Here is a 14,280-nt window from a genome sequence, read left to right as displayed (position 1 = left end):
AATGCGTTTACGTGATATCCATCAGCAGTGGGTCACCCTGAAATGAAATGGTAATCTAATAAAAGACAAAAATGTTCAGAAGGGGTTAATTGGTTTAAACAGGGATCAGAACCAGGTATGTAGAGATATGGTGTACTACAAAGTTTTACATTGTGAGCTTTTAAAAATTATTATCTTTGTAAGTCATAAAAACTACATTTATTCATAAAAATACAAAAAAAAACTGACCCACAATGATTAAAATATATGACAATGAAATACTTTGCTTGTGGCTAAGAAATGGCAATGAGTCAGTGAAATGGAGGTACAAAACGAAAAGGTTAACCATTTATTAATTTGATGGCTGAAGATAATAAAAACTACATAAAGGGCTGTGACTGCTGGCCACTAAAATATTTAGCAACAAAATATTTTTGGGGAGTTTTTGTCTTTGATTTGTCAAGTTCAAAAAAAATCTGCAAGGTCCAACAAATCTGGAGCACGCACACGTCACTTTGGTTTTAAGTACTAACACAGAGTGAAAACTGGACAGATTTATGTCAGGTTTATCGTGTTTGCAGCATATTTCTATACCAGTGCTTTACAAAAGCTTAAAAATGATTATATATTAAGTAATCTAAATACGTTGTTATTATTATTAACAGTATAATAAGATTAATTAAAAGCTTTTGTGCGATGTTTCAACTACTTGACCAAGATCTTGTTACGCTCTGTCTCATGCAGTTGGAGAAAACTTCACTCACTCAGGCACTTTCTCTAGCATCTAAATAAAAATATAAACTGTAAAAATAGCACAACAAATGTCATTTTTGGTTGATATTCCTACATACCAGTAACAGGCTTATCCCTATTTTGCACAATTTGTTTTATCCCCGAGGTCTGTTAATTTTCTGCATCAAAGTTTATCAAACATTGTGTGCTTTTATGAATGAAATAGACTCACGTAGCCGTACAGAGAAGTGGGTGATTGGCGGGTAGACCACTCTGGTCCCACAGAACCTCAAGTGCAACATCTGATGAATAAACTTTAATTCTTCAAACCCACGAGGAGCCCTCGTGTATCCACAGATGTTGTACTGGAAAGGTCAGGGGTAGTGAGGGATGGATATGTGGACGTTATTCAATAAAGTCGTAATAATGGGAGCCTGTGCTCAGTTTAGAGCGCCCAAGATGAGATTTACCCAAAGCATTCTGAAGGTGAACTCAGAGACCCTTTTGCAGTTCCCAGTACTGCTCAATGTTAGATACATTATTATGAGAAGCGAAATGACTGACTCTTAATTATTGACTTGACATATTTCCCTTTCAAGAGAGATGAGTAGAAAGAGTGATCGGCAATGCATGTTCATTCTGAATTTGTTATTTTTAAAAATGTTTATTGTTTACATATAATATTAAGTTATAATAAACAGAGATAAAGAAGAACCTGCATATTATCCATGCTAGTTTTGGTTCTGTCTATAACTTAGATAAAGATTGTGTGAATTCCCAAGGAAGATACCAAAGCTCCTACAACAGAAAGTGATTTAATTACAGAGTTGTGACTCCTGACTGAGTGCAAATGGCAGTCAGACCCGTATGAGGTATGTGCTGACATGAGTGGAGGCTGGCCAACGAGTGAGGACAATAAAACAGATAACACACACACACACACACACACACACAGACAGAGAGAGGGAGAGAGAAAAGAAAAAAAGAGAGAACAGTTCATCAGTTCATACTGTACACCGCTCACCCCTGTGCTTCACAAAGGTGGATCGTCCAAAGACCATCAGATCTCTACAGGAAGTGGGTCAACTTGATCTTAAATTTGATTGTCCTCCAACTCTTTTAGCAATTAATAACCCAAAGGTTGTAGGTGGTAACAATTCTAACAACAGCCGGTACATCTGAGAGGGATGGTTTTAGCTCACACGACATAAATATAGCATATTTACAAATGATTTGTCAACCACAGAGGCTGCTCTATTTGCATGTCAGACTCATAAAATATCCTGAGCAACAATTTTTTAGTTAATAAAATACCAGCCGTGTGATCCGGTAACTGAGACGACCTGCTTGTTAAAAGCAGGGAAACACATTTGATAACCTTTAACAGACCTGCACAAAGACTAGAGGACCTCAGTTTTAGCCGGACTGCACGCAAACATCATGAAGTGTGGAATTTCCCTCCGAGAGGCATTTTTATCCAATATTGATGAATGTGACGAGACACTATATGTATGTGTGTCCAAACAGCACAGTGGACAGTTAGTCAAGCTGTCACCAGGAATGGCAGAGGGGAAGCTGGTGGGTTATGTAACCGCTTTAATAAGTCTCATATTGTTATTTTTGCTGTATCACCACCAAGTTCCCATGGTACCTTATGATATATACCAAGTGCTCTTTGACCCAGACATCACAAGGCTGCTCTGAAAGGATCTGCAGATGCTAACTGTTACACCTGCGAACGGGAAGCTCCATAGATGTCTTCAGATGCAACGACGGGGCGTTTGGATGTTTTCTAAAAACGATGAAACTGCAAGTGTTCATTAGTAGCCCAATGAAAGGCAAAATATTTCAGCGTAAGCCAGATTGGATAAAGAGGGTCTCTGAACAGCACAAGCATCCCCACAGTATGATGCTACCACCTCTATGTTGCATAATGGTACATTAAGGATAATGAGCAAGGTTGATTTTTCCTTCCCAACTGAGCCGTTATTCTCTGCAGCTCCTTCAGAGATACTTTGGCTGCTTTTATGATTAAGGCTCTTTTTGTCTGACCCATTAGCTTAGGTAAAAAAAAAACCTTGGTAGATTAGTTGTGCCATACTCTTTCCATCTTTGATGATGGATCAAACAGATCCAAACTAAACTATTTTTTCTATAAAAGGAAAACCAAGTATCATCAAAATTTATTGCATAAAATCTCAAAAAGAAACTGTATTTTTACCAACATCCAGAAAAGGGTGTTACACCTGAAGACCTGATGGAAATGTGCATGTTTTCCCTTTCAAACATTGTGGGCATAAAGCCTCTCAGTCAAATGAGGATGATAAAGGAGTTTCATAAAGATAAACACAGACACATATATCTGCAGCACCCGACTTATACGGGCTGGTTTGATTTGTATGTTACAACCCCGAGTACGTCAAACGCTTCGGTGGATGTTCTATATATTATGCATTTTCATTGTTAAACACAATCTGTTTTTACAGTACTGTAATCACTAGTTTAGATCTTTCCAGTACAAATACTATCTGAAAAAGATGGATCATACTGTCCAGCATTAGATAAACTCAAGAAAAGTCCATAAAGTACACAGATCACACAAATAACTCCACAATTCAATTTATTTTAAATTCAGCAAAGCCCAAGGGCTCGTTCATTAATAAAGGCGTCTTAGATGGATGCAGCAAAAGCTAGTAACATTTCATAATTGTGAAAAAAAAATCTTTTATGATTGCTATATTTCCTTTTTTTATTATTATTAAAAGGTGGGATCCAGCAAGCAATTCTGCAAACTACTACCAAGAATTGAGTTAACATGAAACAAAAACAAGCCAAGCCACTGAAAGGAATCAATCTGTCTTCAGAGCATAACCTGCTGTATCTTTGGTCAGGCAGGGCTGTTTTATGTCTGTCACAGCCTGGTGACTCTCAGAGAGGCTTAGGAGGGAAATGTGAAGAGCCCAGGATTCAGTCACCAGCACAGAAATGTATCACGTTAACGTAAAAGAGCTGTGATAATGGGAAGAAATGCATAAAGAAAAAAAAAGAAAAAAAAAACACACTGTGTGACGAAGGGATTTAAAAGAAGGCTGCATTCAGTTCCCGAGAAATTGATCAACTGAAACTCATTGGCATGAAACTATAAATATCCCACATTTTAAAAGAATTCATTACAAAACACAAGTTGCACAATTTAAGGCTTGCGTCATAATCCATCCGATTCTTTCTTAGTAAGTCTGAGAAGCTGACAACAACATAAAAAGACGCATTTCACTAATAAGCAGGGAAAACTAACATGGATCATAATTCATGAGTGACAGATTCTAGTGGAACCTATAATCTACAATCCAAAACCTGAAAACAACCCGTCTTCTCTCTCTCTCTCTCATCGAGGACCTGTGTCCACATTAGGTTGAGAACACCTTGTATCGGGCCAGAATCTGATGGCTCCGTTTTATCACACCTGCAGTTTTTCACCTGTCGCCACAGCACCTGAGATCCGACACGTCACGGTTCCTACCGTCTCCCCAGCCGCCGCTGTTTCTACTAAGTTACACTAAACTTTGCGGGTGAACAAGTACAGACATCGTACCTCCAGCGGGTTCCCCTGATGAACCGAGCAGAAATTGTCTTCTTCTCGTTAATCCTGTGGAAATATTTCCCGGGGAGGCTGCTGCGGTGCTCACAGAGCCTCCTCCTTCTTCTTCTTCTTCTTCTTCTTCAAGCAGAGGATCTCCAGCAGATAAATGAATGCGGTTCAGTGTGATGTACTGTTTGCTGTACTTCCCTCCACAGCAGATCCGCTGTACTGTGCTGCTGTAGAGTTAGACAGCCTGTGTGACTCTGCTGTCTGTTCCTGCCTTTTTTTTTTTTTTTACAGCTTTTTTTTCCCCTCAGTTGCACCACGGAGAAGAAACGACTCAATAACTCCCCCTGCAGGCCCAACTTTTAAAACGAAAGAGTTAAACACGCCTCCAAAACGATTCATGCTCCTAAGATCTAACGTGGTTATTTTTAATCAGTTAATAAGTGTCTCTGATAGGAAATGAGGCACGAATCTTCCAAAGGAAATGAAAACAATGTAAGTGAAAAATAAATAAAAAGCTGATTTTTGAAAATTAGTTCTACACCTTTCTAAGTAATCTGTAGAAAAATATTTAATATATAAGCATATTGGCATTACAGTAATTAATTACAGTAATTAAATACTTGCTAAAACAAGTGACCATCTTTCTGAGCTGAGTGTTATTTTGAAAATGTATCTGTGATGATGAGCTCCGGTCTTTGAGGTTTTAAGGCCTCTTTGCCATCACTCTACTCTTTAGCTCCATCCACAGATTCAAGTATACACTGCAATATATGTTTATGGAGTTATTGTAATTCCATGTATTTTCTACAGTAATTAAGTGCTTTTTATATTAAAGTCAGCAACTGTAACTATTTTACCAGTCTTTGCCGTAAATTTACGGACTTATTTTGCAGTGTTAACTGACGGTGATACCATACCATACCAACTTTATTTATAAAGCACTTTAAAACAACCACAGCTGATACAACGTGCTGTACATTAAAACACAACATAACACTAAAAAAAAATAAAAACTCTTACAGTTTAAAAACAAACATACAATTTAAAACTAGATCCCGCTGGAGTTGAAAGCCAAGTAAAATAGACGGGTTTTAAGACGAGCTTTAAAAGTGGACAATGAAGGGGCCTCTCTAACCTGCAAAGGCAAGTCGTTCCATAACTTAGGACCCATGACAGAGAAAGCCCTGTCCCATGTATTGTATTTTCTACAGTAATAAAATGTTTCGGATTTTACAGTCAGAAACTGTTGTATTTTACCATTTTTTACCTTGAAATTTACAGACTTTTTGTTTTTACAGTGTATAAAAAAGTTTGACTGAATTGCATTAATCTCCATGTCCATGTTGGGGTGTAGCATCATCATCCATTGGAAGAGCAGCTACAGCATCCCTAAAGATTGGAAACATGACCCTTAAACAATAAAATTCACATCAATGTAATAAATTGGCATGACAATTAACATTTTTCACTGACCTGTCAGTTGTGTCTCCGGAAAGTTGGATCTCTGTTAGATGCTTACTCCCATCAGGCTAACTGAAAAATAAGTTTGAGTTGAAGTCAATATGTAACATTCAGTTACCACATTGAAATGATCGTACAGTTGTGCTCATTTTGCTGCTGGTTTGACATTCGGCCACATCTTTTAAAACAGTAATATATCTCACAAATGCCTCCTTAAAGCGCAGCGAATAATAGCAAAAAGTCAGACGTTCGCAAATTTAACATCCTTCAGCATCATTTGGCAAGAGACATGCATACGCTGCACAGGTCTCCAGTCTGTCACAGAACAAACAACCGTATATGTATTCACTATACCTGAGGAAAAATCTTACAAACTAATTATCCTGGCATGCACATTTCCGGACTGTGGGAGGAAGATTCCCACAGTCCCACAGTTTACTGATACATTACTGCTACATTTGTAGAACTGTGTTTATTCTGTGTTCATTCTGAAACATCTAGGTGGGGTAATACCTTGTCAATATCCCTTTAGATCGATATCTGTAAGTATACATTACTCTTTAAACAAAGTCAAAGTCGTAAAGCAACACTGTCATCTACTGATTAGAAAAACAGGTTCATGCCTTCTCATGAAGAACAGACAATTTATAAATTATGTGTGTTGTAAAGTAACACACCTAATGGATAGGTTCTTAGTTTCTTAATTTTTATTTTTTTTTTAGTTTATACATGTTCTCTGAGTTAAACCTATACTGATAAGTCATGACACCACCTTGCAATATGTAAGCCAATTGTTCATTCTGGACTTCAACATGAAGTTGAAGTCCAGGGGCTAAAATAAGGCTAAAATTTTACTTCTGGTAGATTCAGATACAAAGTAAACATAAAGCTGTACTGGAGCACAAGATCTCAATATATATAAGGTTTATATATGTTTTATCATCAATTAAATACCAATAGTATTCCTCCAGTCTATTGCATGTTTATCACACACAACACACCAAAACAAAATAAAGGAACAAACTTTTTGCTTAATCCTTCACTGTCAAGTCAAAAACACTTACGTGCAAGTCAATGGGTCCATTGTTCTCATGACACTTGAGGGCTTTTGTGAATATGACACAAATTAAAGTCTTCGTCAGAACTATATGATCTGGTTATAAAACCATTTTCCCATTTGGAGCTGAAAAAGATAGTTTGCCTGACTTACACTTTCCAAGTTTGGACAAGTTTTTTGACTTTATTCTTCTGCTTGGCGCCTACAGGACACACCAGGCATGTCCTCAATAGGCAAGAAACAACAAAATAAATATTTCTCTTGTGTCTGCGGAACAGCAAACATACACGCACACAAGTTTAGAGAGACATACCAAAAATACTTGTTACTGTAATTAGAGTAAAATCAGTTCAACAAAGTACTGACTCTGTAGGTTCTAAATACAAAAGCACATTATGCTTCATACATTTTAGATGTTTTGTTCTTTTTCACATAGATGTGACATTTCCATTGTGCTTTACTATAATGCACTGGTTTGATTAGGAGTAAGAAAGAAAGTCCTATAAAGCTGAAACAATACAGTGAAGTCTGTATAACATGACAAAATGCAACTAGGATAATTGGTATAAATACTTTTGCCCTACAAATCTATTTTTTTGTTCTAAGTAGTCCCCAACTGCAACCTGGAGCTATGAATTGTTTTAATTAACCTTAAAATAGAATTACCTGTACATTTCTCTGTTGGAATGTACTTGTTCTCCTCCTCAAACTCACACTTAGTCCCTGCTGAGGTGGCAACATATGCACGGCCATCATGCTGACACACTGTTTGGATATGTGGAGGTCCTGAGCAATCTGGAAAGGGGCCATGCTGAAGGAGTTTGTCATCACAAAACACTCTAGCCACATTGGCAGCACATCCTGCAGGCTTGCAGTGAAAGAGCTGCAGTGACTCCTTGGCAACTGCAGAATCACGCAGAAAACATTTCACGTGAACATGAGGATGCTGTTACATGAGATAAGTCTGAGTTAGAGAAGACAATTCTGACCTGTGGTGACTGGAAGGCTCAGAGTGTGTTGAAAAGAAGTCAGTGAAAATATGATCATTATCACTATAAAAACAAAAATATGAAGCAAAATCAAGGTTGTCAGCTGGTGACCAATGAGTGAAGTTTAAAATTGGTAAATTCTCAGATACTTACCTTGCATTACAAAGGCTGCTGATGACATGATGCATTAACGGATTCTGTCTCTCTCCACAGATCTCTGAGAAATATTTTCCTCCACTACACCTATATATGTAACAGTACCACATATTATAAGTTATAACATTATACGTTTTTAAAATATTGACTAATGGCAATTTACTGTAAATCTCTCTTCACAACAGATTGGTAAATCATCCATACAGTGAAGATGCAAAGGTTGCATGTCACTCTTAATTTTAGACTTAGTTTCTAACACCTACACTACAATTGTGCAATTCAGACCCAGGTGAAAAAAAGTATACTTTAGTATATTTCAAACATACTTAAATTTATGAAAGTACACTTTAAGTATACTAAGTATTAAAAGTACTACCTACTTTTAATACTTGTACTTTTAGTACAAGTATACTAAAAGTATACCTGTACCAATTTTGAAATTAGAACTTTAAACATACTTAAACATAATTGTACCAAAATACACTTTTAATAAATTAAATAAAAGTATACTTTAAGTGAACAAAATATATATTTGCCCAAGTATAAATATACACTTTCTCAAGTATATTTAAAATATATTTTGTCTAAATATAAAAATATATGCTCAAGATAGAATTTTTTAAAATTCACTGAACACTACTTTAGATTATTAATTTCAGTATGTTTTAAATTACATCTCACTGTAAATTTTAGGCTAATAAAGTATGTCTTTTTAAAAATTTTCTTTTTTTAACCAGGTGAATCCCGTTGAGATCCAGATCTCATTTTCAAGAGGGACCTGCATCACGTAGCAACCTGGTTACAAAACAAAACTAATTAATTGCACATAACTTTATTCTTTTGTCAGATTATATAATTTATAGATATTAAATCAGAACTCTTAGCACTTGAGCTGCTCTTTGTTTTACAAAATATTTATTCACTCTTAGTCATTTCTTGGACGGCTACTTTTAACTTTTACTTCTGTAAATACTCTATATGGTGAAAAAGTGCTGCTTTTAGTAGAGTATAATTTTTGAGTGCGGTTCTACGGAGAGGATCTGAGGCAATGGACTGATGGAGGCGCCTTTTCTGAACAGTAGTCACTGAAGTTATTAAAGTTTATCAGTGTGGTAACACACAACACGAGAGATATGTGCATAATAACTCGAATCCATCCTCATATGTCGTTTACCCACACAGATAAAAAAAATAAAAAAAACGGTTCTAGCTGGCAAGCTAGAGGGCTTTTCTGTGGGATACCCACAGCACGCCACACCCTGTGCTTCAACATCATCATTCCATCGTCCGACTCCGATCTGCTTTCGCGAATATCAGCGAGTTAAATATATCAACAAAAAGTTCCACCATTAAAAGTCCTACCTGGATAGCAGCCGCCTATGCAACCTGCGAAGTCCGTGTATGTACGTCAGTCAGAGTGCATTTCCCCACCCGGCAAATTGAGTCGAGACACCGGCTATATCCGGCTGGTAAAGTTAGTTTCAAGTTGTATCTTCGTTAGACATTCACTTTCCGTGGTTTGGTCAGCGATGGCTTTTCGATCCGTGTAGGGTTAAAGTGAAGATGGGGAGCTACAGCCTACTCTTCGTAGTCTACTCTCTCTCTCATCCTTTCGCAAAGTTGAGAGCGGTTGAGAGAGTTAGGATCGGAGTTAGGATCGGGGTCGCAACTACATATTATTCAGGTGGATGCGAAAGCATAAATCGGCGCCCCTCCTCCGCGCCGACGCACCTGACGCTCCTTCACCACGTCAGGGTGAAGGAGCGTAGATAGAAAACATCTACGTCCCCTCCAGATGCCCCTATGCGTTGCATGCGCTTTTGAGCCACTGAATAGGATTTACTAACTCCTCCCCCACTCGTCAGCTGTGGCGAGAAAAAACACTTTCTATTTCACAATGAGCCATAACTGTTTTTACATATTTTATAGACTCTCATATTTTTATTAAGATTTTTATTTAAAATTATGGATTTTATTTATTTATTTATTTATTTATTTATTTATTTATTTATTTATTTATTTATTTATTCATTCATTCAAAAGATAATTGTGTTACTGCACCTAACCAGTGAGAAACATTGGGTTTTACCTGCCTCGCATAGCTGCTCTGACATTCAGAGTTGTGTAAAACACTCACATTACGCTGTAGGTGTAAATGTTTTGCTGACAGATCAGGGACTTTGTTGTCACAATTTATCAGAGCTATGTATATCCTCTAGTTGAAGTTTTGGGTAACACTTTATTTGAAGGGGTGTACATAAGACTGACATGACACTGTCATAAACATGACATAACACCTGTCATGAACATGAAGAAGTCTTCATGAATGTTTATGACAGTTGGCATGAAGTCTCATTTGGTAAATAATGACACTTTTAATGCAAAGTTGCTCTAAAAGTTGCATTAAAAGTGCCAACTTTGCATGATTTTGTAAATTATGATAATTCAATGCATTTTTTTTTGTTGTTTAGAATTGTAGTCTACCTGTAGTTGTAGTTTGACAATGACAGCAGTCATTCAGTAGCTGAGAGTCTATTTGATCACTCAAAACTTGAGGGCCCCTGAAATTCTGTAAGAGAAAGGAATCTTCAAGATGGTCTTTGTGTTATTTTCTGGTCTGCAGTGATTTTCACATTGGAACTCTTCAATACAAGCAAATTTTGCCCGTTTTTTTCCCACATTGTTGAGTCATGAGCTATAACCTTAATTGAGGTGCTGTCTTTTTATGATCATCTGTCACAAGCATTTGGGAAGTAATAAAGAAAAAATCAAATTTCTGTCAATGCTGTTTGGTATATATTCAATAAAATGTGAAACTTAATACACAGTTTAAAAAAAGATAAAGCAAAACTATAAATCAGCAAAACCAAAAATCATTTCACCAACTTCACAAGTACACACAAGTGTAAGAAAAGAAGCTGCACACTGGAAAACATTTTTTCACTCGTAGCTAATTAAAAAATAATAATAATAAAAAAACAAAACAGTTGTTTTTTTATTTGAGGGAAACATGTAGATATTCAATGGCAGATTGTTGAGCAGTTAAAAAAAAACCATTCAAACAACAAGTTACTTTTTAACAAAGGAAATAAGTTGGGGAGGAAAAAACATCTTTGGTGTTGTTTGAGCCATTTTGTTTTGTTTAGGAAAGGCTCGTGAAGGGCTTGATGAGACCCAGATCCATGGCTTTGACCAGACATGTGCGTGCCACGTCAATGGGATCCTGCCTCTTGGGATTGTCCTCTGCTTTGGCAATCACAGTGAGGATTTCCAGCATCTCACTCTCGATCAGTTTCTTGGCCAACTCGAAGTCGTCAGAGTTTAGCATGTTGTACACAACCACCAGGCCTCGGTGCTGGATGCTAGGGTTGGTATGGAGACATAACCTCTGCAGGATCTCCAGCCACTGTACTGTCTGATAGGGAGAAAATGAACACTCAGTCATTATCTGACCCTCTTCATAAATAAATAGGAGTGAAAACAGGTTCTAGTAGTGTGCATACCACACGAGTCACTTTGGTGCAAAGCTTCTTCTCAGCAGCAGTGAGCATGGCCAGACCTCCGGCTGCAGCTATCTGAAGTTTTTCATCGTCCTCTCCACAGAGCAATACCAGCAGCTTCAGCTTATCGTTGCCATCCTGAAGGTAACGAGCTTGGACCTACAACACATAGGATCGATTTTCAACTTGTCCTCATCTGCATTTGGCATGCATCATCTATGCACAAACAATCTCAGTGTTATCCTATCTGTCTCACTTCTTTGCATGTTATAAGATTGCACATGCATTCAGTGGCCGCCAGTCTGATCTTTTCATTCTCTTCAAACATGTGGTTCTCGATCTCCGGCAAAGCTTTCTCCTTCACCAGTTTTATCCTGCAAGAGAAGCAAGTGGAAACATTTAAGCAATGCATTTGACGCACGTTTGGGAAGTGATCTCTTAATTTCTTCCTGTAATGCAATCGTAGCATCACGAGACATTAAAAATGCTACCTTAGCTTTTCACTGAGACCAGCCATGTTGGTGAGCCCTCGGAGAGCCTCGTAGTTCTCTGCCCCCTCTTTGTCTGTCTGCAGCAGGCTGACTAGAGGTCGTATCACTTCGTATACCTGGTAAAAAAACAAACAAGAGTTTTAACAGCAGAGAACAGTTTCTACTGTGCAGGTGAAACTCAACAAGATGAAGAAAAAGAAAATAGTCTGATATAGATAAATAATCCAAAATCTCTTGTCAAATGAACTGGAAAATACACTGCTCAAAAAAATAAAGGGAACACTTTAACATTTAAGTGAACACTGAAGTGTTCCCTTTATCTTTTTGAGCAGTATATAAAGATCAAAGTAAAATGTGAGAAGAGTGAATGAAGAAAACAGCTGAAGTTTAGAGTTTTACCCTTTCTCCAGGGAAGGCAATTTCCGGGTTGGAAACGGCGGCTATTTTGGCGAGTGCAAAGCTTGCCTTCCCCTTCCCCTTTTCTGTTCCTTCATGGGCAAGAGGTATCAGAGCCTGAGGGCACAAGAGACTAAAATGATGATATGTTCAAGAACAATGACAAATAGGAGGGAGGCACAGTAGGTTTGGAAACAATAACAAAACAAAGACAGGTTTGTCTAACACAGTTTCAGTTTGGAAACATTTTCCATGACAATTGGTGTGTTCCTCTTATGTTTGCATGACTCACCTTTCCCCCTCCATGGGCCACTATCGTGCCACGGTCTTTGGGATCCTCTGTCAGTGCCAAGAAGACCCTGCAGATTTGTTTAAAAGTTAAGTTCACAAGTTCAAGGAGGTGCATTGGCTTAATCACATCACTTGAACCTTTCAGCATTTTACAGCCACCAGCTTTAGTTCCTAATTTATATGATAGATGAAGCAACGCACAGTACTACTGTGAAGTGGAAAGAAAATGATAAATGGTTTAAAACATGTTTGTAACTAAAAGTCTGAATTGTGTGGTGTGTACACTGTGTGTGTTCGGCTGATACACGTTGCTCTACCACATAAAATTACAATCACATACATTGGAAAGTTTCAAGGAACATTTATACTTTAACAAGGTACTGCACCACTGTAAGCACTGTAACCTAAAATAATTAGTCAAAAATGAATACAAATTACAAAACAGCACAGCTGATGAAACAGCCCTCTCCTGTTTCATCAGAAGAGGGCTGATGAAGCAGGAAAGAGGTTTAGCTGCACAGTAAAAAATGCCGGGTTATTTTCATAACCCAATTTCTGGGTTGAAGCTTTTGGGTCATAAGTAGGGTTAGTTTGACCAAACATTGGGTCAAAATTCATAACGTAAGAGTTGGGTCAGAAATTTACCGCAGGTTTACAGCTTGAACACTTCTATTGGGTCAGATGTCGGGTAGATTTACCCAATCGGTTGGGTTAAAGACGAAACTTGGAAGAAGCCACGCCCCTCTTCACAAGCCTCCATTTTCAATAAGACTGTGAACGTTGCATATCGGGCTTCTCCTCTACTTTGAAATAAGACATGGTAACTAAAAAGAAGATAACGTTTCAACGTGAATAGGATTTTATAAATAAATTGAATTTTTTTCAAACATGTTTGATATTTATTTTTATGGTTATTTAAAATGTTTATTACGGTAGCTTGCTCTGACAAAGAGCTTCGGTGCAGCTGTTGGAAAAAAAGATGAAGGGGAAGGGCCCAATTTGTCAAGTAAATTAAATTCAGTTGTTTAATATAACCTCAATCATATTTGTTCGTAACTAAACATGTTCTAATGTTTAAAAATCGGTTTAGTTTTAAAAGGAATGATAGTTGACGGTTTGTCCCGATATTCGCTGGGTGCAATATGCGCGCGTATCCTCAGCGGCTAGGCACCAGCAGTAATGGCGGAGGAGAGCGAACAGAGCTATTAATAAAGTGGGTATATTATGCTTTTTGAAAATAAAATAACTTTTGCAAAGTTACTATAAATTAGTTGTGTAATTTATAATAACTATGTGCTCGGTTTATTAACATATAGCTTAATTACAAACATGCTCGGACGTGTTCGGACTTATCCGCTCCCCTGCAGCCGCTGGCTCGTCTCGCCCGCTCTGTCAGTTGACCCGGTGTTATGCCCAGAAAAGCCCCCCTGCCCAAATTTGCATCCCCTGTCGCGGGAGCGCGCATCGCTCTAAGCTCTCGCATATTGACGAGGAAACGGATAAAAATATGACCGAAGAGGAAATTTTTAAGATATTTGTAACATTATCACGTTTCCTAACCATGTAATCCCTAATACGGTGGGTTTTATTTCGCAAATTATTTGAAATAAATACGGTTTTTACACTTTTATTGACACAT

The 14,280-nt window shown here is 37.6% G+C and overlaps 2 protein-coding genes and 2 long non-coding RNA genes across 4 annotated transcripts in view; 1 reads left to right on the top strand and 3 right to left on the bottom strand.

The window, feature by feature from the left end:
- The window catches only part of pip5k1bb (phosphatidylinositol-4-phosphate 5-kinase, type I, beta b), a 39,947-nt gene extending 35,362 nt beyond the window's left edge, over positions 1–4,585 (bottom strand). The window contains exon 1 of the mRNA XM_008418849.2: positions 4,304–4,585. The gene's annotated coding sequence lies outside the window, so the exon portion shown is untranslated. The remainder of the gene's footprint in view (positions 1–4,303) is intronic.
- A 2,905-nt stretch (positions 4,586–7,490) lies between these two features.
- Positions 7,491–9,627, bottom strand: LOC103470418 (uncharacterized). The gene is made up of 4 exons (XR_534477.2): positions 9,326–9,627; positions 7,961–8,050; positions 7,808–7,870; positions 7,491–7,721 (listed from the first exon to the last, which is right to left on the bottom strand). It is a non-coding gene; the product is annotated as an uncharacterized LOC103470418 (long non-coding RNA).
- Positions 9,628–10,746: 1,119 nt separating this feature from the next.
- The window catches only part of unc45b (unc-45 myosin chaperone B), a 15,148-nt gene continuing 11,614 nt past the window's right edge, over positions 10,747–14,280 (bottom strand). The window contains exons 15-20 of the mRNA XM_008418848.1: positions 12,643–12,709; positions 12,354–12,467; positions 11,955–12,070; positions 11,720–11,837; positions 11,467–11,622; positions 10,747–11,378 (exon numbers count right to left, since the gene is read on the bottom strand). Of these exons, the coding sequence (XP_008417070.1) occupies positions 11,106–11,378; positions 11,467–11,622; positions 11,720–11,837; positions 11,955–12,070; positions 12,354–12,467; positions 12,643–12,709 (844 nt within the window). The 3' untranslated portion in view covers positions 10,747–11,105. The remainder of the gene's footprint in view (positions 11,379–11,466; positions 11,623–11,719; positions 11,838–11,954; positions 12,071–12,353; positions 12,468–12,642; positions 12,710–14,280) is intronic.
- Positions 13,238–14,280, top strand: part of LOC103470416 (uncharacterized) — a 6,346-nt gene continuing 5,303 nt past the window's right edge. Inside the window, exon 1 of the long non-coding RNA XR_534476.1 lies at positions 13,238–13,461. This is a non-coding gene — a long non-coding RNA (uncharacterized LOC103470416). The remainder of the gene's footprint in view (positions 13,462–14,280) is intronic.

This window comes from Poecilia reticulata, linkage group LG9 (genome assembly GCF_000633615.1).
Source record: "Poecilia reticulata strain Guanapo linkage group LG9, Guppy_female_1.0+MT, whole genome shotgun sequence".
In the NCBI taxonomy this organism is placed as follows: Eukaryota; Metazoa; Chordata; class Actinopteri; order Cyprinodontiformes; family Poeciliidae; genus Poecilia; species Poecilia reticulata.
Note: the sequence above shows the minus strand (reverse complement) of the source record. Positions and strands in the feature narration are given on the sequence as shown.